The sequence below is a fragment of the Apodemus sylvaticus genome, chromosome 5, assembly GCF_947179515.1.
Source record: "Apodemus sylvaticus chromosome 5, mApoSyl1.1, whole genome shotgun sequence".
NCBI classification, from domain to species: domain Eukaryota; kingdom Metazoa; phylum Chordata; class Mammalia; order Rodentia; family Muridae; genus Apodemus; species Apodemus sylvaticus.
In genome coordinates, this window is record NC_067476.1 from 129,428,559 (window position 1) to 129,451,494 (window position 22,936).

Here is a 22,936-nt window from a genome sequence, read left to right on the forward strand (position 1 = left end):
AATAGAACCAAACCCTGTGCTTCATAGTCCTTCCGCCAGTGGAGAGTCTGAAGTTAAATAGCCCACCATAGGTTTGTTATGCTAACAAGCTAACAAGCGTCAGACTCAACACTCATTCTCCAGCTGGGAACGAAGGCCTGGAGCAGTGCAGAACCAAATCGCTGGCTCCTGGGCCTCTACTCTCGATTTCCAATACAATTCCTCAGGCGCTCCCAAATGTAGGCAGTTTACTAATCTGAGATAGACTCAGATTGGAAGCATAGCTATAAAATTTAAATAAAAATGGCATGCTTTAGGGTCTTCATGGGTAAAAGCCCAGGAGTCAGTGTTAGTAGGAAATATTTAAAGAATCAAAATTCCCATAATCATAGATATTCCAGTCAGTCTCACAGTGGCCTTGAGAGAGAAAAACAACATGAGTAACTGTGAAAGTCAGACAATGCTTAAGTCATTCAAACTAGAGGTATAGTCACTCCCTGGGCCCAATTTAAGTACCCCTAAGGATACTAAAGCACATAGATGCTCAAGTCCCTCATATAGAATGGAGCAGTATTTGCGTAGGACCTACACATCCTTCTGCACACATTAGATCACCTCTACATTACTTAAATCACCTACTAAAATACCGTAGAGCTTGAACCGCGTCATCTAGGGGATAATGGGGGGGAGGGGGAACCACATGAGCATTGCCAATACAGATGTAATTTTCCCCCCAAGTATGTTTGATCCCTAGTTCATTGGATCTGTTGGTGTGAAACCTGTGGTGTGGAGGGCTGACTATATCCTAGCAGTGGGTAGAGATAGGTCCCAGGCACTGGGCTCCACCCTGGAGCCTGGGAGAGGTCAGCTCAGGTTGAGAGCTGAACCTCCTTACAGACCTAGCGCTCGCTCGCTCGCCATCTCTGCTTAACTCCTTGGACATTTCCTCCTCTCACACCATCATCTGCTGAGCACTGCCACTGAAGTCAAGGCTCCTCTGACCCCTGGTGACCTCACTGGCGCTTTCTTGACCGCACTCTTGAGCTCCTTGGTTAGAGCTTTGCACAGCACCAAGGGAGTTTAGGATATACAAAGTGTGTTCTTGTCACTGACCTGTTTCTGAGGTAAATATTAGAAAGCAGAGTGTTTTTCTTTTTTTAAAGTACTTTAGCATAATTGTTACCATAGACTATATTTTCTTTAATAAAATTCAGTGCTTTCCTAAAGCATTAATTTTCCAGGGTTTTGAGGAGTGAGAGAAGGCTGGGTGAATGGTGAGGCACAGAGAATACCTTAGGACAGTGGAACTATTCTGTATGATACCATGTCATTACACAATTGTTTAACAGTGGGCCTCAGCCTGTGGATCACGACCCCTTTGGGGATCAGATATCTTGCATATCAGGTATTTATATTATGATTCATAACAGTAGCAAAATTACACTTATGAAATAGCAACGAAATAATTTTATGGTTGGGGTCACCACGACATGGTTGAGGGTCGCAAGGCCATATTAAATGGTCTCAGTGTTTGGAAGATCCGAGAACCACAGTATGCTGAACACAAGGAATGCATGTAGGCATTCGTGGTGATGCATCAATATTTTATCAATTATTGAGAAAAAAGAAAGAAAAAGGAAACAGAAGCTATTAAAGTCTGTGGCATGCAGCACGTCTGACAGGACTCTTCTCCATTGGCTGTGAGCCAGTTTGCTGTGCCAACTCAGGCAGGAGTGGGTTTTCAGCCCAGGCCAATGCACTCTAAAGGCTTCTAACTATCCCTGTGGGGTTTCTAGCCAGAGAATGCCGCCTGCCTCCATGAGTGACTGGGGAAGAACGTCAGTGGGGACCGTCCTGTCACAGAGAGAGATGGTGTGTGGCGTGGAACCTGCTGCTATTCAAAGTTAGGGTAGCTTTGGGCAAACCTTCGAATACCACAAGACAAGGCTCCAGACAGACAGTGGAAGAGCGTCAGAAGGGGTGCACAACAGAAAGGGTCTGTGGAGGCAAAGGACATCTCTGCTAATGCTACCACCACCAGCTAAGAGTAGGGGCGACAGTTATAGCACTGAGCCTGTCAGGACACATGATGACCAGGCAGACATTCAGGAATTTCGTTTATGAGTCTAACAACAGAAAATGAAAACAATAGATACGTTCAAGAATAACAGTAATTCTTTTTCTTAAGCTTGAAAATGTTTTAACCCATTGGCTGTCCCTTTCGAACCCATCTTTGAAGCAGTGCGGGATCCCAAACATCAAATATCACATCCTCAGTATTTCAGTTGATAATGATAAATTCACCTACATCACATTTTGTCTGTGTATAGAGCCTACAAGTCACTGGCCATAGTCAAATTTTATGTAGTCAAAAAAAAAATCCTCAAATTCCTGTAATAAAGAAGTAACACACGCACCCTTAATAACAGAGCCACCAAATATCTGAAGCCAAGTTGACAGACTGAAAGGGGAAAATGTGTATAAAGTAAGGGTTGCATATTTCAGTATATCGCTTTGAGCAAGGCTTAGAACAGGCTTCAGGCAGGAAAGAAGAGGATGTTCACGGGGCTGAGAACCATGCGGAGTCAACACACTGCACAGGACAGCTGCTCAGTAGCGTCAGAAAACACCTTCTCCTCTGCACACGAACATCCTCCAGGAGAGGACGCTGGTGGCCACAGCGCACCTGTCAATAAACGTTAAAATAGCCATACCGCACCATGTGAATTTTTAACCATTTTAACCAGTTGCCTAGTAAAACTAGGAGCCGGCACAGAAAGCAGACGGGGAATTTCACAAGTCTGTAGAAAGTGAGTAAATACCCTCTCAAGAAACCAGTGAGCGAGTCAAAGAAGGATCCAGAAGGGATGTCAGCGGCACGCAGAGTAAGCCCAGGTGGAAACGCACCACTCAAGGCATTGTTTGCAGAAGGCCGACTTTTTAAACAGGAAAGCTTGGGCTGGGGAGAGCGAGCAACATGGACAAGGGCGTTTGCTGTTCTTCCAGAGGAGCCGAATTCTGCTCCCAGCCGTCTGTAACTCCAGCTCCAGGGCATCTGACACCCTTTTCTGATGTCTGCAGAAGGAGCCTGCACACACACCTGCACACACTGCACACACAAACAACATCACACACATGCACATACACATCACATACACACACACAAACAAACAAAAAATAAATCTATTTGTAAAAATGAAAAACTTCAAATAATAACCTAGTGTTATATACCTGAAAGTCAGTGAGAAGAGAAACTGTTGTTTGAAAGATCAACAAAATCCTAAGCCTTTGTCCAGACTTATAAATTACTGAATCTGAACAAAACTGAAGACATACCTAAAGCCTTATAAAATAAGAAAGGATTTAAAGAGACTACTAAGAATAGTTCTGTGTCTCCAATTACAAGATACCTGGATGAAAGTATCAGACTCCTAGAAACACAGAATCTAGAAACTGACCGGAGAAGAAACTGAAAATCTCCACAGAGATGGAATCAGTAATGAAACCCTCTCGACAGGGCAGGGGACTGGGCTCAGTCAGTACCTGATCACTGTGTAAAGACAAGGGTTCCCCAGACCCTGCCTAAAAAGCCAGGTGAGGTAAACCTGTGATCCCAGCACTTGGAAAACAGAAAGAGCCTCACTGGCCGACCAGCTGACCCTTCCTGGCTGGGTCCAGGCCAGGAGAGACCCTGACTCAAAGCACACAGTAGTCGGCCCCTGAGGAAACACCCAAAGCAAACCTCTGCTTTCCCTGGGCACATGAAAGCAGACACACATTTCAACAAAGGTTATATTTCATGCATGACTTATACGAAACATTTAAAGAATAAACTCCAGTCTCCCGTGAATGCTTCAAAAAGAAAATAGGAGAGGTGACGGTTCTTTTGACACCACAGCCAGGCAAAGGCCTCACCAAAATAAATTTTAAGAAAAAAACAATCACAGGCCAGTATCCTTTATGGGTTTAGATGTAAAAACCTTCAACAGAAGATTAGCATACCAAATCCAACAGCATGTTAAAAGGATTATACATCATTACCACGTGGGATTTACCCCGGGAATGTGAGTCTGCCAGCACAGGGAAAAAGAGTCATTCTAGAGAGAGTCATAGAAGAGAAAGAACATCATTGTCTCATCTGGAAAAACAACAACAACAACAAAAACAAAGGCCAGGTGTGGTATTGAACACCTGTCATCTCAGTACTTGGGAGGTAGAGGTTGAGGGGTCATGGGTCAAGGGCTGTGTGTTTGACTGCTATTATAGTCAAAACTATAATAGCATACCATTTCACATTCATACAGAGATAGAGATATATAAATAGATGATAGATTATAAATAGATGATAGATATAAATAGCTGATAGATAGGTAGATAGATAAATAGATAAATATAAATAGATGATAGATATAATTAGCTAGATGCAAGTTTTAAGATACCCTCTATATGATATATGAGATGTTGTTTCTAAAAATAGAGCAAAAAGAAAAAGAAAAAGAAAAGAAAAGGGGCACTTGCCTTGGAAAGGGATAAGTAAAACTCTGGCTTTTCTCAGATGACACAATTCTAACAAATCCAGAAAACAATAAAACTAATACATGCGCTCAGCAAGACTGCACAGTACCAAACAGACACACAGCAGCCAGACACAACAGTTCACAGACTTTGTGAAATCCTGTCAAAATCCCAAAGGCATTTTTTTATAGACATAGAAAATTTACATAGAAATGCAAGAGATTTCAAATAGCCGAAACCATCTTCCAGGGACAGCAGGGCTAAGCTGAAGCCTTCACACTCTGATTCCAACCCTTACTTCAAAACAACAGTAAACAATCAATGTGTTACTTCATAAGCCATGGATTACCTATACTAACAGAGTGAAACTGAAGGGCTGCATGTGGCCAGACGCTAGAGCTCATGCCCGGAAGCTTAGCATTTGAGAGGCTGAGGCAGGAGGATCAAGAGTAGTCTCAGTTATGCAGTGAGATCCAGGAGTAAACGAAAAAACAAGCGAACAAAAAGGTGGAGGTGACATATGTATTCACTTACGGGAAAGATATTCAGTAATATTAATCATTAGAGCAGCAAAGTCAAAACTATAATAGCATACCATTTCACATTCATATGGAGATACCGAGATATAAATAGATGATAGATATAAATAGCTGATAGATGTATAGATAGGTAGATAAATATAAACAGATGATAGATATAAATAGCTGATAGAAATAGTTGATAGATATATAGATAATAGATAAATATAAATAGATGTTAGATAGATGGATGGATAGTTAGATCCATAGATAGATATAAATAGATGATAGATAAATGATAGATAGATAGATAAAAGGACAGGTTCTTAGAGAGATCTCTTGTCAACTAAGACCACTGGATGTTCTTCCGGGAAACCTTAGTTGGATTCCCAGCACCCACATGACAGCTCTTAGTTATCCAGGATCTGACATCCTGTCTCGGACTCTCCCTGCACAAGGCTCGCACAAGGCTCACACACGGCATATAGGTGATGCATATAGTTAAAACACTTATACTCTTAATAAATACTCTAAATAAATAAATCTTTTTAAAGACAGCAGATGTGGTGAAATGGCATCCTTACACAGCTGCTAGTGTGGATGGAAGATTAAACAGTTGCTATGAAAAATAATTAGTATACTGAAAATGTTACCGAGAATCATCCTCTGACCCAGCAACTGTACTTTTAGGTATCTGTTTTTTTAAAAGACTTGAATGCTATTCAAATGAATACCTGTACACAAATATTCAAAGCACCCAGAACAGCTAGACAGAGGAAACAACTCACGTGTCCATCAGCATATCAATGGATAAACAAATGTGGTTCTCTTTAGACAATGTAATAGTACTCAGACACATATGTAAATGAGCCCCAAATCATATTTTAGGACAAAGGCCATGTGATTTTCTCAGCAGAGACATAACCTTCTATCCCCACCAAATGAGCTGACAGTTAGCACTGTGCTCAGAGGTCAGAGACAGGAGATGAACACCATTCATGCAAATTCCATTCAATAATAGTACAAAGGACCATACCAGAACAGTTAGGCAAGAAAACAGAACAAGGGACTTCTGATTTAGCTGTCCTCCTACTGCTGTGAGAAAATGCCATGACCAGAAGGAACTCAGAATGGCATGGGTGCAACGGGTGAGTGGAGCAGGGAGCCGAGAGCCCGTCCTGTTAGAATGGATACATGAAGACCATGGGTTCCATTGCCAGCAACACACACACACACACACAAACACACATGCTCACACATACACTCTCACACAAAAACACACACACTCACACACACACAAACACAGATGCTCTCACACACAAACACACACACACACACACACATGCTCACACATACACTCTCACACAGAAACACACACACACTTACACACACACAAACACACATATACACACACTCACACACAAAAACACATACACACACTCACACACAAACACACATGCTCACACATACACTCTCACACAAAAACATACACACTCACACACACACAAACACAAATGCTCTCACACACATACACAAACACACACAAACACACATACACACACAAACACACATACACACACACTCACACACAAAAACACACACACTCACAAACACACACATACACATACACACATGCTCACACATACACACACATACACACACATGCACACACACAGAGGAATGTATGAACACATTCACACGTGTTTGTGCATGAGAGAGAGAGAGAGAGAGAGAGAGAGAGAGAGAGCCTCCTGATTAACAGTCAGTAGTCGGACAGAAAAGCAAAACACTAGCAATGATCTCACTGGAAAGGAAATTAAGCAAACAATCTTGTTTACAACAGCATTAAACATTTTTTCAGAATAAATGTAACCGATGACCTAAAGGATCTGTAGACATTTTTTTAAAAGCATAAAGCATTGGTGATTGAGCACGTGGCCCACCCCCAAAAGCCCCCACCCCCTCAGCAACAAAAACAAAACAACCCAGCCAGGAATATACCGAGCAGAGCAGCTGCCCTCAGGTCTGGCAGATCTGTCTCCTGCTTCAACTGCAACAGACCCCAGGGTTCTCTCTAGGCCTCCAGCCATCTTCCAGTCCCTTCCAGTCAGCAGCTCCACCAGAGGCTGCCTGCTGCATCCTGCCTTCAAGCCCGGCCAGCGCTTTTGCTTCTAATGGAAACCTTACTGGTCAGTTTTGACCTCTAAGGGAAGGTTTCCATTAGAAGCAAAGGTGCAACCATTCCATCCGCTTGTCCACTTTTCACACAGTCCTTCCTCTGGGGCCTTCCTACACCTTTCTCATTCTGGCCTCTGTTGTGGCACCTGAACATGGCTCCAATGTGTGCATCATTTCCTCCACAACCATCTGCAATTGATAAAGGAAACCAGCGCAGTGACCATGCATGTCCCAGAAAAGCAGACACTGAATGGAAATTACCGTGTGTGTGTGTGTGTGTGTGTGTGTGTGTGTGTGTGTGTGTGTGTGTAAGACCTGGACACTGTGGATGGTTCTGTGGAAGCCACCAGGGTCTTATAAAGAACTCCAACCAGGCTGTTATGAATTATCTGTTGTGATCATAAAAAGAGAAAGAGGTGTGAGAATATGTTCTGTGGTGGTGTGGGGGGAGGGGGTGCCTCAGTGGGCCCATGTTAAGGCTTCCCTTCCGCCCCCCAGGGACCACACACATGATGGTATAGTATAGAATAGAGTTTATTTAGGGCATGGAGAAGGGAGTTAAGGGGGTAGTAGAGGCAGAGAAAGGCAGAGAGAGGGAGAGAGTAGAGAAGCAGAGGCCGGCCATGACCATGTGGAGAGAGGGATTAGAGGAGGGGAGGGGAGCCCAAGAAGGGGCAAAAGAGAAGCTGAGAGTGAGAGAATAAGAGATGCAAAAGAGGAGGGGCTGAGCAGCCCCTTTAGAGTGGGCCAGACCTACCTGGCTGTTGCCAAGTAATTGTGGGGAGGGGCATACCTGGCTGTTGCCAGGTAACTGTGGGGTGGAGCTTAGACAGAATCTTAGCATCATCTACCCTGGGTCTGCCCAGCACACCTCCATCTCTGTAACTCCCTGGACAACTGCTACCTTAAAAAGCAGGTGATACTCCTCAAGAGAGGGTTGTGACACCCATACTGCCTCTATACTCTGGTGGCCCCAGGCCTGACCAGCAAGTGTCTCCAGGAAAGGCCACCCCTCCCCCACAAGCAGGTGTGGGAGTCCCCCTGAGGCCCCTCAGCATCTCCTTTCAGCACACAAAGTCTTTCCAACACCATAGACTTAAGCCAAAATGATATAAAGAAGTTGAAGATGACAGAAGTAAATAGGACATTACCCTACCTTAGGAGAATTAAAATCATTACCCTCTCAACATTACCCAGTGTTATCCCTGGGAAAATTCCAATGTTTATTTACACAGAAACAGAAAAAAAAACTCTCAGATTTATATGGAACTACAGATCAGAATAGCCCAAACATAAGAAATAAAGGTGGAAACTCTGTGCCACCTAATTTTGAAATGCATGTCAATGCTACAGTAGTCAACACAGCACAGGGCTAGAATAAAAATAATACAGGATAGGAAACCGAGAGCCCAGAAATGTACCCATGTTTTTACAGGCAAGGTTTTTTAATCTGCTGGGAGAAGTTTTTTTTAAATTTTTTATTTTTCCTTTGATAACTTCTTACAGGAATGCAGTGTATTTAGTAAATTGATTTTCAGGTGTTTTGTTCATTTTTAAAGTTTTATTTCCCACAACTGAGTGTTTTCCCTTGCATGTGCATCATCAGGGTACATTTGCATGCCTAGTTCCCAGAGCGGCCAGAAGAGGGCATCAGATTCCCCCCCCCCCCCCCCCCCCAGAACTGGAGTTACAGATATGCCAGCCACTATGTGAGCACTGGGAATCAAACTCTAGTCCTCTGGGAAAGTAGTCAGTGCTCTTAACCTCTGAGCCATCTCTCCAGCTCCCTAGTCAATTGATTTTTTAAAAAAGCAAAGGTACCATATAGTGACAACAGGACAGACTCTTCAATAAGGACTGTGTGAAAAGCGGACATTCACATACCAAAGAACAAAAATGGAGACTTCTCAGAACACTTATAAAATAGACATCACAAAACTCCTAGAGAAAACAGGAAGAAGACTCCCTGAAATATAGGCGGGATTTTCTAGATATGCCCCAAGCACAGGTAAGAAAAAGGAAAAATAGAGAACCACGTGGGCCTAGGTCAAACTGAAAAGTTTCCCCACAGCAAAAAAGTATCAGAGCTCACACAGCCCATGGCATCAAGAAGGTATTTGGAATCACACATGGGACAGGAGCTAATATCTAAAGTCTATGAGGAACCAAATCAATCAATTAACAAAACAGATGACTAAACATTTTAAACAGGCAAATGGCCTGAACAAACATTTATCAAAAGGAGAACTACAGGTTAAATGGTCAGCATATAAACATGGAAATAAATGGTTAACACCGCCAAGGATTGAAACTAAAAATACAGCAAGCTACCACCACACCGTGTTAGAATGCCTGTTATAAAAAGGCTGAGAGGTAAGACAACAGACTGACCAAGACACAGACAGAAGAACTCCGTTAAAACACTCGCTGCTGGTGGGAACGTAAGTGAGGGACATCCTGGAAAACAGCATAGAGGTCACAAATGGAGTCACCATGTGATCAGCAGTTCCACATCCGAATGTATCTCAAGAAGAGTTCATAAAGAAATTGGTGTGAGGAAAGTATGCCTAAGATCTGTTCACTGCAGCATCAATAGCCAAGATATAAGAACAACATAGCTGCCCGTCTGTGGGTAGCTTAATGGGTAAAGAGAATGTGGTGTATATACATTGGAATGTATATCACATGGTGGAATACTATTCAGCCCTAAAAAAAAAAGAGTTGTTCTACAATGTGCAACGATGTGGATTAACCTGGCACGTAGAAGCCCAGCTCTGCACAAACTCACAGTAAAGGCGAACACACAGAAAAAGAGCCAAGAGTGGTCACTGCAGACCTCTGGCCAGGCAGGGAGGATGGGGAAGAGAGGCATGTCGTCTTGTCAGGAGTAAGTTCTAGTCATCTATCGAACGGCCTGGTAAATGGCACTGATAAGAATGTCCAGTTGTTTCAAGTTTGTTATGAGGGTGGGTTTTAAATGTTCTCAGCGCAGAGGCGGTGAGTGTAAATGGCGCTGGATATGCCAGTTGGCCTCCTCACCCCACAGTGCATGTGCGCATCAGAACATTACACGGCACCTCATGAATACACGCTTGTCGTGAGTTAAAAATAAAATGTAAAAACAAGGGAACTTTCAGAAGACTAGAAAAAGCCAAGCCATTATGCTAAGTGAAAGAAGCCAGACAAAGTGGGTCCCCCATGACATGAGGTGAGCCTGTGGCAGGGCAGCACAGCGTGAGGGGAGAGGCCACAGGTGCTACACAGATCTGATGCCTCCCTGCCTACTGTTACTGTAGAACAGCCGTGTGCAGTATCAAGCTCCACTTTTCTAGCGGTTCAGTGTTCCATGGTGTTCAAAGAGAACCCTCCGGAACAACTGAAGAGAGAAGCAGCTTCCTGTAGGCAGCAGATTGTACCCACGGGCCGTACCGCCACCCAAATGCTTCCAGATCTGCCTCTTAGGTCTAAGTGTGGTCGCCTTTCCCCTACCCACCGTTCAGGTTTTAATCTCAGTTTCTGTGCCACGCCCCGACTGTTCTAAACTCTGTTTATAATTGCCCCAACCTGATCCTGTCTTGCTTAAATAGCCAAATGATAATGTGGTATCAAACAAAAACCAAAACAAACAACACCCCCCAAACTTGATAATGATAATGTGCCTCCACTCAGTGTGAGCCTTCCGCCTGTGAGGGTCCAGTAGAACCTCACACAGAACTCTTTTTTTCCCTCTCTGGAAGTCAGAATAAATGCACTGTGACTTTGGTTTGAGGGATCAGTAATCACTGTGCTGTCAAGAGCACACCAGCTCAGAATCCTTAGTCACAACCCTGCTATAGATGGGCAGGACCCCACAGTAGGGACCACATGGTGGGATCTGAGTGGCTTGCAGGGGAGGTGTGTGCAGTGTGGCCTTTCAACTTGTGTGTTTTGGGAAAAACGTTTGGGTTTTTTGTTTGTTTGTTTAGACAGACAGGGTTTCTCTGTGTAGCCTTAGCGGTCCTGGAACTTGCTTTCTAGACCAGGTTGGCCTCAAACTCACAGAGATATGCCTGTCTCTGCTTCCCAAGTGCTGGGATTACACCATCACAAGGTGTAAGAAAACGTTTACTCTTTGTGGATTAAGCATAGTCTCAAATAGCTTTATTCTTGCTGAACCCTGTGTTTAAAGATGTTAATACGAATTTGTGCTGAGGCTTTCTGAGGTTCTTAAACTCTACCCCTTGGCCAAGACCCAAGACAATAAACCACCTAGAAGGTTTCTTGCCCAAATATTAAAGCAGGCAGATAATTTTATCTGAAAAAAAAAAAACTAGCTTAAAAATTACCATCCTTGGTAACATCATGCTACATGATAAATAGAATCCTTACACAAACGCATAAACAGTGTTTAGCAGTTGCTTGAGGTGCCCCAGAAAGGAGCCGGGGCTAGGGGTGGCTGGGGGACAGGACTGTGTGTGCCTGTTGGCAGTTTCTGTCATCTGGATGCAAATGGGGATGGCTGTGCAACACTGTGAGTGTACTTAACTGTCCACTGAAAAGGATAAGAATAACCGTGCAGTGTGTGTGTTTTGTCCCCTGTATGGGGAATTTCTACAAAGCTAGACAAAGTACCTATCCTTGGGGAGCTGACCCTGCCCTGCACTGGTGGTGCTGAGTGCCAGGACGTCCTGACTCTGGCCTCTTTACTGAATTCACAGGAGGAAGACAAGCCTACCATGGAGCAGCTAGCCTACCAGTTAGAGGAAGAGGAGATAAACCTGAACGAGAAGCCCCAGAAATACCTCCAAAGGGTGTTTGAGGATTCCATCTACAAAAGCATGTTGGAGAGGAGCATCCTCGATTACCTTCATTACAACCAGTACCACCTGCCCATGTACGCATGGCCAGGCATCATTTAGCTGTAGCCAGTGAAGCCCCCCCCCCACATCACTGTCAGCCACGTGCTGTACAGACGGAACACCCCAAACCCCACCCCACCCCACCACCACCACCGCTCTATACGCTTTCTTCCTGCAGTGTTTTCCCCGTATTCCAGTAGGTGGCGCTCGGCTGTGTGGCACTGCTAAGGCGGGGAACTTTACACAGGCAGGTTCTAAGCAGAAAAATCCACTCTAGCAATAAAACAAGCTCCTACTAAGCAAAACTAGGGGTTTTTTGGTTTTTTGGGTTTTTGTTTGTTTGTTTACCTGGTGTGCGATTCTGTTTGATTTCCTGGAATGTTCTGCTGACAGTTCCATTAACCCTTCCTATGTGGGCCGATTAATAGTGGTGGATAGAAAAAGACACTTATGTGCCCAGAATAGAAACTTGGTAAACAGATGAGGAGAAATCCAATCTGTAATCCCCCTTCAGGAGGACTGGGTGGGACCTACCTGGTCTTTTGAAACCTTGGCGACTGCTTTCAGAGCCTTACTGTTTGTTTTTATTCATTTTGCTGACAAAGGCTAAGAGAAAATGGAAGACCAGGAAATTCATACCCAGATCTCAAATTCTGAAATGTAGAGAGAAATCATTCCAGTTCCTTTTGTTTGACGCTGGTCTCCAGAGGAGTGAGGTAGGGCAGGACTGGTTCCTTAAATACCCAATGCTGATCAGACTATTTTTCTCCTCCTGAAGCACTCACTACTAGAGGCTGAGACGGAGGTATTACTATGAATTCAAAGGCAGTGAGCTATATAGTGAGTTTGAGGCCAGCCTGGGCTGCAAAGTGAAACCATCTTGAAAAAGAAAGGGGAAAAAAAAGGCAGGAAGCAGCCTTCTTTTCTCTTCTAAATAAAGCAAGTCTTAATGGCCCACCTCCAAGGCACACGGATTCAGGAACAAACAGAAGCAGTGTGGCACGACTGACCCACTGTAGGGCTTTAAATTGATTTTTTTTTTTTTAATGAACACAAGTATGGGTTTTATCACACCCACCCCCCACTCACCCACACAAAGGCAAGATTCTCCCAGAGCCCCTCCCCCCCAAGGCAAAGTGGGAGGGGCAAGCCAGAAGTCTGCATGCACTGTGGAGCTGTGCCACAAGTGCCTAGGCACTTGGAACAACCAAGTTGTTTGACATTTCTCACAACAAAATTGTTCCGGAACGCTGAACTCCTATTTTCCTGCAGCCAGACAAAGGCAAGCAGTAAATGACACTCATTCCTTCACACATAGGTTTTTACACCAGTGTGGGACAGTGAGGGGAGGGCAACGGTGGCCCATCTGGTACAGACAATCGCTGCTGGCCCATGCTTCACAATCCACACCCAGCACATATTTCAGGGGTGTCAGCTCAGGCACCAGACACTCTTCCTTCCCTTGCCCCTCTCCTGAGGTGTCCTGGGTCAAACTCATCAGCAAATGTAGAGAGAGCATTTGTGTGCCAGGCCCTGGGATTCTGGGCTAGAGGTTACAGAACAAAGTCAGGGAGCTGGTTTAACCGTTATGACTTTAGTGAGCAGCTATTACCATGATAAAGCCTCTAGCTATGCAAAAGTGACCCCAGAGGACTACATTAACCTTAACAGCAAGTCCCACATAAATCTGCTAACTGCAGCGTTTGCTGCCTTTAAAAAGGTAGCTGTGGACATCACAACAGGTGTGAGAATATCTGAAGCATATCGTGGCCTACAGAGGGTGTCTGGTGATATTTTATTCCTTGTCCCGCTCTTAGAAAGCAAGTTCCTGAGTCTAGGGCCGCTGGCATAAATGCGCAGCTGTTAAGAACAAGTTTCCTAAGAAATGACGCCCCCACAGCCATTGGGCACAGATTGAAACTGGCTCTGGAAGGACTCTGGATAATAAAGCCCACAATAAAAAAAATCAAAGACACCAACACTGGAACATCTCAGGGTCCCCATCTGATTTGGGAATTTCTATTGTTTGTAACCAAAGAATATTGTCAAGAGAAACGCCAAAGTTAAATTTCCAAACCCTGCTTCACGGATGCCTCTACTGTTCTCACAGATGTCAGCTCTTAAATAAGAAATGTAGCCTCCTCCTTGCTACAGATGGCCCCTTTTGGTTTTATCACACTCAAATATCACAGGAGAGAGAGAGAGAGAGAGAGAGAGAGAGAGAGAGAGAGAGAGAGAGAGAGAGAGAGAGAGAGAGAGAAGAGAGAATATTCCTGGAGGATTAAAATCAGGCAATCAATATTTACCCTTAAGGTAAGAAAGTGAGGGGGAGAGGAGAGAGAGAGAGAGAGAGAGAGAGAGAGAGAGAGAGAGAGAGAGAGAGAGAGAGAGAGAACAGAAAGCAGTTGGGCAAGCCAGTCTTAGCAGGGCCGGGGCTGGAAAGTCGCGTGTGTGAGGAGCTGTTGATTGTTGTCTGGCTGAGAGAAGTGGAGATAAGGCCGGCGTAAAGTAAGCGCGGGGCCGGGGCGGGAGCCCGGCAGCTGTATGCTAATGTTCACAGAAACCCAGCCTCCGCGTCCCCCATTAAAGCAGGCGACCAGGAGGCCACACATCACTGAACAAATAGGCTCTCTCTAGACAAATAAAATAACACACGTTGGCCTGTTTGGGGGTGGGGGTGGAGGAACAAGGAGTGGGGGAAGATGGAGGGTGAGGAAAAGAGAGTGGAAGAGCATAGAGGAGGGAGAGACAGAGGAAGACCGTGGATGGAGGAAGGACAGTGATGGGGAAGGGGAAGGCGTTGTCAAGACAGGCGGAGGAACACACAGGCAGAAAGGGGCTGGGAGCGAGGGGAGAGGGAGAGTCTGAGGTCGAGGGAGGACTGCGAGTGAGGGAGAGGACCAGGAGCGAAGTGGTGGACAGGAAGAGAGAGGGGGACACCGGCCTAAAGAGAAGTGGTGCATGGGGTGGGGAGATGGGGAAAGAAAGCCAGGAAGGAGGGAAGGAGGGAGGGATAAAACAGTCGAAGGAGGCGGGAGAGAGAGGGTGACAAGGTATTCCAAATGGGAGAGGGATCGAAGCAAACTCCAAGGATAAGTTGTGAGAAACAGCAGGCCCAGGCCCAAAGTGTCCCTCAGGCTCCCGGAGGGTGGTGGGGTGTGGGGAGTGGGGGTGTTGGCAGTTTGGCTCCGCTCCCGTGGGTTCATTTTCAGACCCAGGGCGGGGTACCGGGGCGGGGGTGTGGGGTCGACTCAGCATCCAGGCTCATTGTCATCCGGGCTCGGGCAGTGCTGTCCCGCGCTCTTCTTCCCAAAGGCTCTAGTTGAGACATTCCCGCATTCTTGCTTTGCAAATGCCGCCCCTCTTGCAGCCAAGCCTGGGTCCAACCACCCCACGCCCCCCTTCCAGTCCCTAGCCGATGCAAAAACAAACAGCCCTAAGGGCTCTCCAATGAGTGTGCGGTGGCCCGACGGCACACTGGGGTGTAGGGAGGGTGGATAAAAGCGGTGGCCTCATAATGGGCGCGCGGCAGATTGCGGGGCCCTGGGCGCTAGAGGGGAGGGGACACTCGAGCGCGTCCCTCCCGCGCCCGGCGCCCGGCGCGGCCTCGCGGCTTCACCCTTGTTCGATCTCTTTCATGCACTCTCCTTTTGTGTGGAATTATTTCAACGGGAGATCCGTGGCAGCTTTATGCTAATGTGCCTAACAAAGGCAGCGGCCTACGGGGCGGGGAGGCCCGGAAGGTGCCCAGAGGCCGGACTGGGCCGGGAGGGGCGGCGGCATTCCGCCTGCGCGTGTCTCTCGCGTGCTCCTGTGCCTGACAAGACAACCCTTCATTCCTGCGAACACAAAGCTTCTGCACTCTTGGTCCTTCAGGACCCGGCTGTGGGCATGGGACAGTGAAGCTCAGGGCCTTCGAGTTGTGTCTGTGGGAACCCAGGCGGTGGTTGGAAGCTTCTGTTAAGTCAAGAGAGCAGGCTGCAGCCCACACGCGTGCAAACACACACACACACACACACACACACACACACACACACACACACACACACACACACGGTGTCTCCAGAAACTCCCTGTATGGCGAAGACTGGGACTCCTGACCTGTGGGCCTCCTCCTTCTTGAGTGGTCAAAGCTGTTAGCACAGCATTAAAGCCACGGCTAAATTCTCAAAAAGATTGTACTCAATACCTAGACACCCAAGTTCTAGAAACTCTTAGCGTTCTCAACTTTCTTTCGGAGCAGTGTTGGTGGTCACAGAGTGTCCTGATGCTTGCCCGGACCGCAGCTGCACCCACAGGAACCGGAGTGAGCACAGCCAGCCTCAGGCTCTGCAGCCTTAGGAGCTGGTACCCCACCTCCCATCTGCAAGGACGAGAATTGGAGAGGCCCGGGGTGGGGGTGGGGCGTCCATGAAGGGAAAGGAGTTCTTTCCTTGGTGTCCAATTGGGACACTTAGGTGCCCAGCCTCCCACCGACTCCCGTTAAGGCCTCCTTAAGGCAAAGTAACACTTAGGGTTTCTTCACCACCGCTCCCGCGTCCATTATTCTGAGTCACAGTGTGGAGAAGCAGGCCGCGGGCGAAGCTTTGCTTTTCCCAGGGGGAAGACACTTCGCAGGAGTAGGTGTTCTGGTCCCTGCAGGCAGACAGTTCCGCGGAAATCCCGCAGACCTATCATCACCACCGCCGGAGCTGGACTGCACCTGCTGAAGGGTGGCCAGTGCGAGCACACGTCTACATGCGCAGCCTGCGTGTTTCCATTTATTTTAACTCTAGCGGCGTGAAAACTATCCACTAAACATCTGCATAGATTTCTCTGACTAAATCAAGAGCCCTGTTTCAATTCCCTCGAGCAAGGTTTTTTTTTTTATTTTATTTTCAATTGATGGTCATATGCACCACCACAAATCCAACACACATAACAGTTATTATTGGTTTTTGTTTGTTTGTTTGTTTGTTTGTAAGGACTCACTAGGCGACGAACTCTTCCGGCAGCCTTTTGAATAAAAAGAGTGTTACATACGCAAGACTAAATATCCTGATGGGGGTAGCCCATGGAGCCCCGCCCCATTATTCCACAACCCAGATGGGATTCGTAATTAGAAAATAAAATTGGCCATAACTGTCTCGGAATCTCCCTCTCTTTCCTTCTCTCTTCTAATTTCATCAGCAGTTTTAATCAGTGCTCAAAAGAGCAAAGAAATAAGTTATTCTCAGATCGAAATATTCGTGGATTGTAATTCATTTTAGGATTTCTAACTTTTTAAAGACTATTATCCATCGCAACATTTCATATATTTTTCTCTCTTAAGTTGGTGGTTTTAAAAAAATTACAGACATAAAATCATAAGATTTCTTTCCTGAGTTAACTCACCTTAACAACTCTCCCCATTACAATGTATTACTCAAGTGGATTCTGCTGAGAAAAAAAAAAAAACTAATTTCCAAGCCAGGGTATTTTCAGAGGGAAACCCCAAAACAATTAAATGCCTTCAGTGGAATTTAATCGTAAGTCAAACTCAGCAAAAATCTAGACTCGCTTCAAGGAAAAAAAATGTTTCTCTCAATTTGAGTAAAGTGACATTTTTGCCACAGCTATGACATTTGATGAGTCTTGGCTATTTGTTGTTCCCTGGTGACAGAATTCATACTCCTTTCCCCAAGAAAAGCACTCTTTTGTGTTTCCTTGGCCATGGGCAGGAAAGAGATCTCTACACAAGTTGCCGGGTCTGGGTCCAAATCTGGCGTCGAGTGTGGTGTGTGTGTGTGTACCAGGGGTGCCCTTCCTTGTTGTCTCTTCCCAGTGGCACGGAAGGACGCGGCTGGTCCTCTCAGGCTGCAGGCTTCCTCTGAGGACAGATTGGCCACCCCCACCTCCCCCCACCCCCACCCCCAGCAGCACGCGTCTCTTTTGCGTCCAGATTGGCCGCGACCCGCGCTCAATAGCGGGAGGTTAATTTCCTTCACAAAGGTGAAGGGGGCACGGCTCCGGGGGGTGGGGGGGCGCCCAGACAGGCGGTTGCTTTATTCCTCAGCGCCTTGATTGGAGCCCTTGATTTAGCATCTGATGTCAACCCGCAGACAAAATGCCCGCTCAGAATGAAAATGCATGAGGCTGCGCAGAGGGTGAAAACCAACTTCTCTGTGCATGGACCACTTGGGTCAACTCCACAGGCGTTGCCTACGTCCTGGACAGCGAGGAGGCTTCTGAAGCCTGGGTCCGACCCTGGCGAGGGTGCCAATGCCCGGGCTTCAGGAATATAAGGGAAAGGAACCTAACTTCAGACATTCAAGTTCCTTTTGGAAGTCAGCCAGCAGGCCAGGGCTGCAGCCCCGCATCCGGGGATGATCGAAAACGTGCTATGCCAACAGTTTCTCCAACTCGAGAGAAGCTTTCAGGCCCGCCGGCAAGCTGAGCCTGTGAGCCCAGACCCGCCGCTCCGCGGAAGCCGGCAGCCTCGATGCGTTTACTCTCGGAAGCCCGGGGTCCCGCGGCCAGAGCGCCGGCCGGCCACTGGCTGTCCGGACTTGAGTTGCGCGTTCCCCTTGCCGATGATTTTCCATACAGCGCGCGGGGCTCCCGCGCCCTTCTCCCGCCGCAGCAGCGGCCCTCGGGTCGCCCCTGCCCCCACCCCATCAGCGCGCCCAATTTCCCCCTGGGCTCCGGCTCGCGGATTGAACCCTCCTGACATATTTGGGGCCATTCTTCTCCTTTGTTGCTATTTAGCTCGCGACCCGCGGGTAATCCCCGCGCGGGAGGGGGGCGCACATTGTCGTGCTGATGGACGGGCCCATTTGGCGGCTCCGCGCCCCCCGGAGGAGACACACAAAGCCCAGGCACGTGCGCCTCCCCATAGAGGAGCAGCAGACCGTGAAGGGAGGCGGGGTCGGGCGTGTGCCTGGGCCAGGCGGGGCGGCGGCGCCGGGCGCGGCGGGGCGGGGTGGCCGAGGGGCGCGCGTTGGGGCCCTGCGCCCTCAGGTACATCTGCCGCACCTACCGGGCGACCCTCGAGTCCCGGCCCCCTTTTTGCCGCTCTGTCGCCCTCCCGCCCTCGTCGGCGGAGGAGCTGCGGGCGCGCTGATTGGCTCCGGGGGAAGCGGGAGGCGAGAACAATGGCCCCCTCCCCCCGTTAAAAGGGAGCGGCGCCCGGGCCCGGGGACAGGGACGCGCGTGCGGAGCGCAGAGCCGGGCCAGCAGCCGCGGGCACCGCGCGAGTCCCGAAGCCGCCGCGTGCAGGCGATGGGCTGGGGACACTGAAGGCCGCCAGGGCCAAGCCACGGAGGTGGGACCCAACCAGTGCGTCGCCCTTTGCACCGCGCCAACATGCCCCGCGGGTTCCTGGTGAAGCGCAGCAAGAAGTCCACGCCCGTGTCCTACCGGGTCCGCGGCGGCGAGGACAGTGACCGCGCGCTGCTGCTGTCACCCGGCTGCGGGGGTGCCCGCGCCGAGCCCCCGGTGCCCAGCCCCGGGCCGCTGCCGCCACCTCCGCCGCCAGCGCTCGCGGAGCGCGCCCATGCTGCGCTCGCCGCCGCGCTCGCCTGCGCGCCAGGCCCGCCGCCACCCCCGCCCGGCCCGCGGGCCGCGCACTTCGGTAACCCCGAGGCTGCGCACCCCGCGCCTCTCTACAGTCCCACGCGGCCGGTGAGCCGCGAGCACGAGAAGCACAAGTACTTCGAGCGCAGCTTCAACCTGGGCTCACCGGTGTCCGCCGAGTCCTTCCCCACGCCCGCCGCGCTGCTCGCAGTGGGAGGCGGCGGCGCCAACGGCGCTGGCGGTGGCGGCGGCGGCACCTGCGGCGGAGACGCGCTGCTCTTCGCGCCCGCCGAGCTCAAGATGGGCACTGCGTTCTCCGCCGGCGCCGAGGCGGCTCGGGGTCCTGGGCCCGGTCCTCCACTGTCCCCAGCCGCGGCCCTGCGGCCCCCGGGCAAGAGACCCGCGCCCCCCGCCGCTATCGCTGCAGAGCCGCCCGCCAAGGCAGCCAAGGCCCCGAGCGCCAAAAAGCCGAAGGCCATCCGCAAGCTGCACTTCGAGGACGAGGTGACCACGTCGCCGGTGCTGGGGCTCAAGATCAAGGAGGGCCCGGTGGAGGCGCCGCGGGGCCGCGCGGGAGGCGCGACCCGACCCCCTGGGCGAGTTCATCTGCCAGCTGTGCAAGGAGGAGTACGCCGACCCGTTCGCTCTGGCGCAGCACAAGTGCTCGCGCATCGTGCGCGTGGAGTACCGCTGCCCCGAGTGCGCTAAGGTCTTCAGCTGCCCGGCCAACCTGGCCTCTCACCGCCGCTGGCACAAACCACGGCCGGTGCCCGCAGCGGCCCGCGCGCCGGAGCCAGAAGCCGCCACCAGGGCGGAGGCGCGCGAGGCTGCGGGTGGCGGCGGCAGTGATCGGGACACGCCGAGCCCTGGCGGCGTGTCCGAGTCAGGCTCCGAGGACGGGCTCTACGAGTGCCACCACTGCGCCAAGAAGTTCCGTCGTCAGGCCTATCTGCGCAAGCACCTGCTGGCACATCACCAGGCGCTGCAGGCCAAAGGCGCTCCCCCGCCCCCGCCGCCGCCGCCGCCGCCGCCGCCGCCGCTCCCTGCCGAGGACATCCTGGCTTTCTACGCGGGGCCCGACGAAAAGGCGCCCCAGGAGGCCTCGGGCGACGGCGAGGCGGCCGGCATGCTGGGCCTGAGTGCGGCCGCCGAGTGCCACCTGTGCCCAGTGTGCGGGGAGACCTTCCCCAGCAAGGGCGCCCAGGAGCGCCACCTGCGCCTGCTGCACGCTGCCCAGGTGTTCCCCTGCAAGTACTGCCCGGCCACCTTCTACAGCTCCCCGGGTCTGACGCGGCACATCAACAAGTGCCACCCGTCTGAGAATAGACAGGTGATCCTCCTTCAGGTGCCCGTGCGTCCGGCCTGCTAGAGTGCGTCCTCGGTCCGGGGGCCCCCAGAACTGTGCCTTCACTTGGAGACCCACAAAGAGAGCGCGCCCCCCATGCCTGTTCTGGGGGGCCCTTACACCTGTTCCGGGGTGAAAGTGTCGTCTTTGCTTCTCTCGGTGTGGCGTGACGGTAATCCTGGTCTTCTTGCTGTGACTCCTTTGGACCCCACCCTCTTTGCGTTGTGCCCCCCCCACCCCACCCCACCTCCATGGCGCAACAGGAGTCCGTCTCTTTCTGTACAGGGGAGAAAAAAAATGGCTGTATACGTTTGTCTCGTGGTTGGACGCCTCCCTTTGAGGGGCAAAGCTGTTTTTCTTGCTAGTATTCGCTGTGTTCATGGTCTAGAAAATGCGGTTTGCTCTGCCTACCAATCTCTGCTCTCAATGTCTGTAGCGTACGGGTTGTTTGGGGTGAATCTTGAGGAATAAATGCCTTTATATTTCACAGGCTGTAAATTGAACTTCCCACACGATTAGCTTTATTATGGCTTGTGAACTGCTGGAGTCTGGCTTTACCTTTTTGTATGTGAACAAATCAAATTGCTTAAAAAAGAGTTTTCTTTAGTATAGCCACAAATGCCTTGACCTGTTGTCTGTTGGGGATTGTTTTTTGGGGGCGGGAGGAGTTTTAACAAGATGCTGTAGTAACTGCCTCAGTATTTCACAGAAGACTTTTGGTTTGATCATCTTTGTTGAGGTTGGACTGTTGAGTTCCCTTTACATGTATATGTTGATTTATGCGTAATTGTTATTTATTCTTTATTTATTTATATTAATTATGAAGATTGTGATATTATTTGATTGCAGATTCTCTCTCTCTCTCTCTCCTCTCTCTCTCTCTCTCTCTCTCTCTCTCTCTCTCTCTCTTTGTGAGCTTTCCCCCTGCCACTTTTGACATTTCACTGTGCATTTTAGGAAAGAACCGTTTTTCTAGAGGGGTCTGCTGAAAGTTTTAACTTTTCTATCTATCGAGGGAATTACAGACAACGTACCATTTTATTCTGCTTGAGGGGCCCCAAGGCCCTTGTACAACCGACAGCTCTTACTTTTAAATGCAATCTCTTTTCTACATACATTATTTTCTTAATTGTTAGCTATTTATAGAAAGCTTCGATAGAACTGTTTCAACTGTATAAATATTTACTATTCAAATAAAATATTTTCAAAGTCAAAATATTGTGGTCTTATTTCAGCTTCAAGTAGTTCCCTCCCAGGAGGATCTAAAGAAGATTTTAAATGGTGTTTTTTAGTGGTTTCTTAAAAGCACCCTTTTCCCTATGGTTAGGAAAATTCTCCCCCCTCACAAGAATCAGGGATTTTTCATAGCTGAACCTACATATCTTAGATTCTGCCCCTTCTGACAGAAATGTACTAAACAGTGAGTCAGAGCCAGCCGTACACAGCAGCCTTTCAGATGTGCCTAAGAAATCAAAAGAAACTGCCCTTTGCACAGAGGATACAGGAACACCACTTTTATTTAGTATATTCTTCCCTTGTCTGTAATTTGGTGATAGCCATTCCTCAAATAAAGTGGGGGAGAATTTTAATTATTCTAAAGGGACAAGTAGGAGAAGGCAGAAAGTGTACATATGGCTGTAATGTAAGCCCAGCAACTGGGTTTGGAGCGAGGTCTCTGAAATAAGTTTCCAGTCAGGTGAGCCAACCGCTGGGCGCAGGGGCAGGGGCGAGGGAGTGAGCACCATCTGTTTGGGGTATTAAATTTAATAACAGGCAATTACAATGTTTTCCGTTATTTGCCACTCAGCTCTTTGAAGAAGGGTTCTGTTGATCACCCACAGTGTTCTGGAAAGTGCGATTAAGGAGCAGAGCTACGCAGCACAAACCAGTGTGCCCTGGATTTTGTGTCGTGCTCCTACTTTTTTCCTAATGCTCATTAGGGTTCCAAAGAGACACAAGAGCATCTCCCTCGAAGAGGGAACAAGGAATTTGGAAGGAAATCTGGAGTCTTTAAAGATTTCCCTCAGAAC

The 22,936-nt window shown here is 48.9% G+C and overlaps 2 protein-coding genes across 2 annotated transcripts in view; both read left to right on the forward strand.

Moving 5' to 3' along the window:
* Cfap61 (cilia and flagella associated protein 61) overlaps positions 1-12,088 on the forward strand; it is a 288,694-nt gene extending 276,606 nt beyond the window's left edge. Inside the window, exon 27 of the mRNA XM_052181504.1 lies at positions 11,888-12,088. Within this exon, the coding sequence (XP_052037464.1) occupies positions 11,888-12,088 (201 nt within the window). The remainder of the gene's footprint in view (positions 1-11,887) is intronic.
* A 7,113-nt stretch (positions 12,089-19,201) lies between these two features.
* Insm1 (INSM transcriptional repressor 1) lies at positions 19,202-21,769 on the forward strand. Its single transcript, XM_052181505.1, is given in 2 exon segments — positions 19,202-20,149; positions 20,151-21,769. Coding segments are annotated over 2 exon segments (1,578 nt in total). The 5' UTR covers positions 19,202-19,351; the 3' UTR covers positions 20,931-21,769.
* The last annotated feature ends 1,167 nt before the right edge of the window (positions 21,770-22,936 follow it).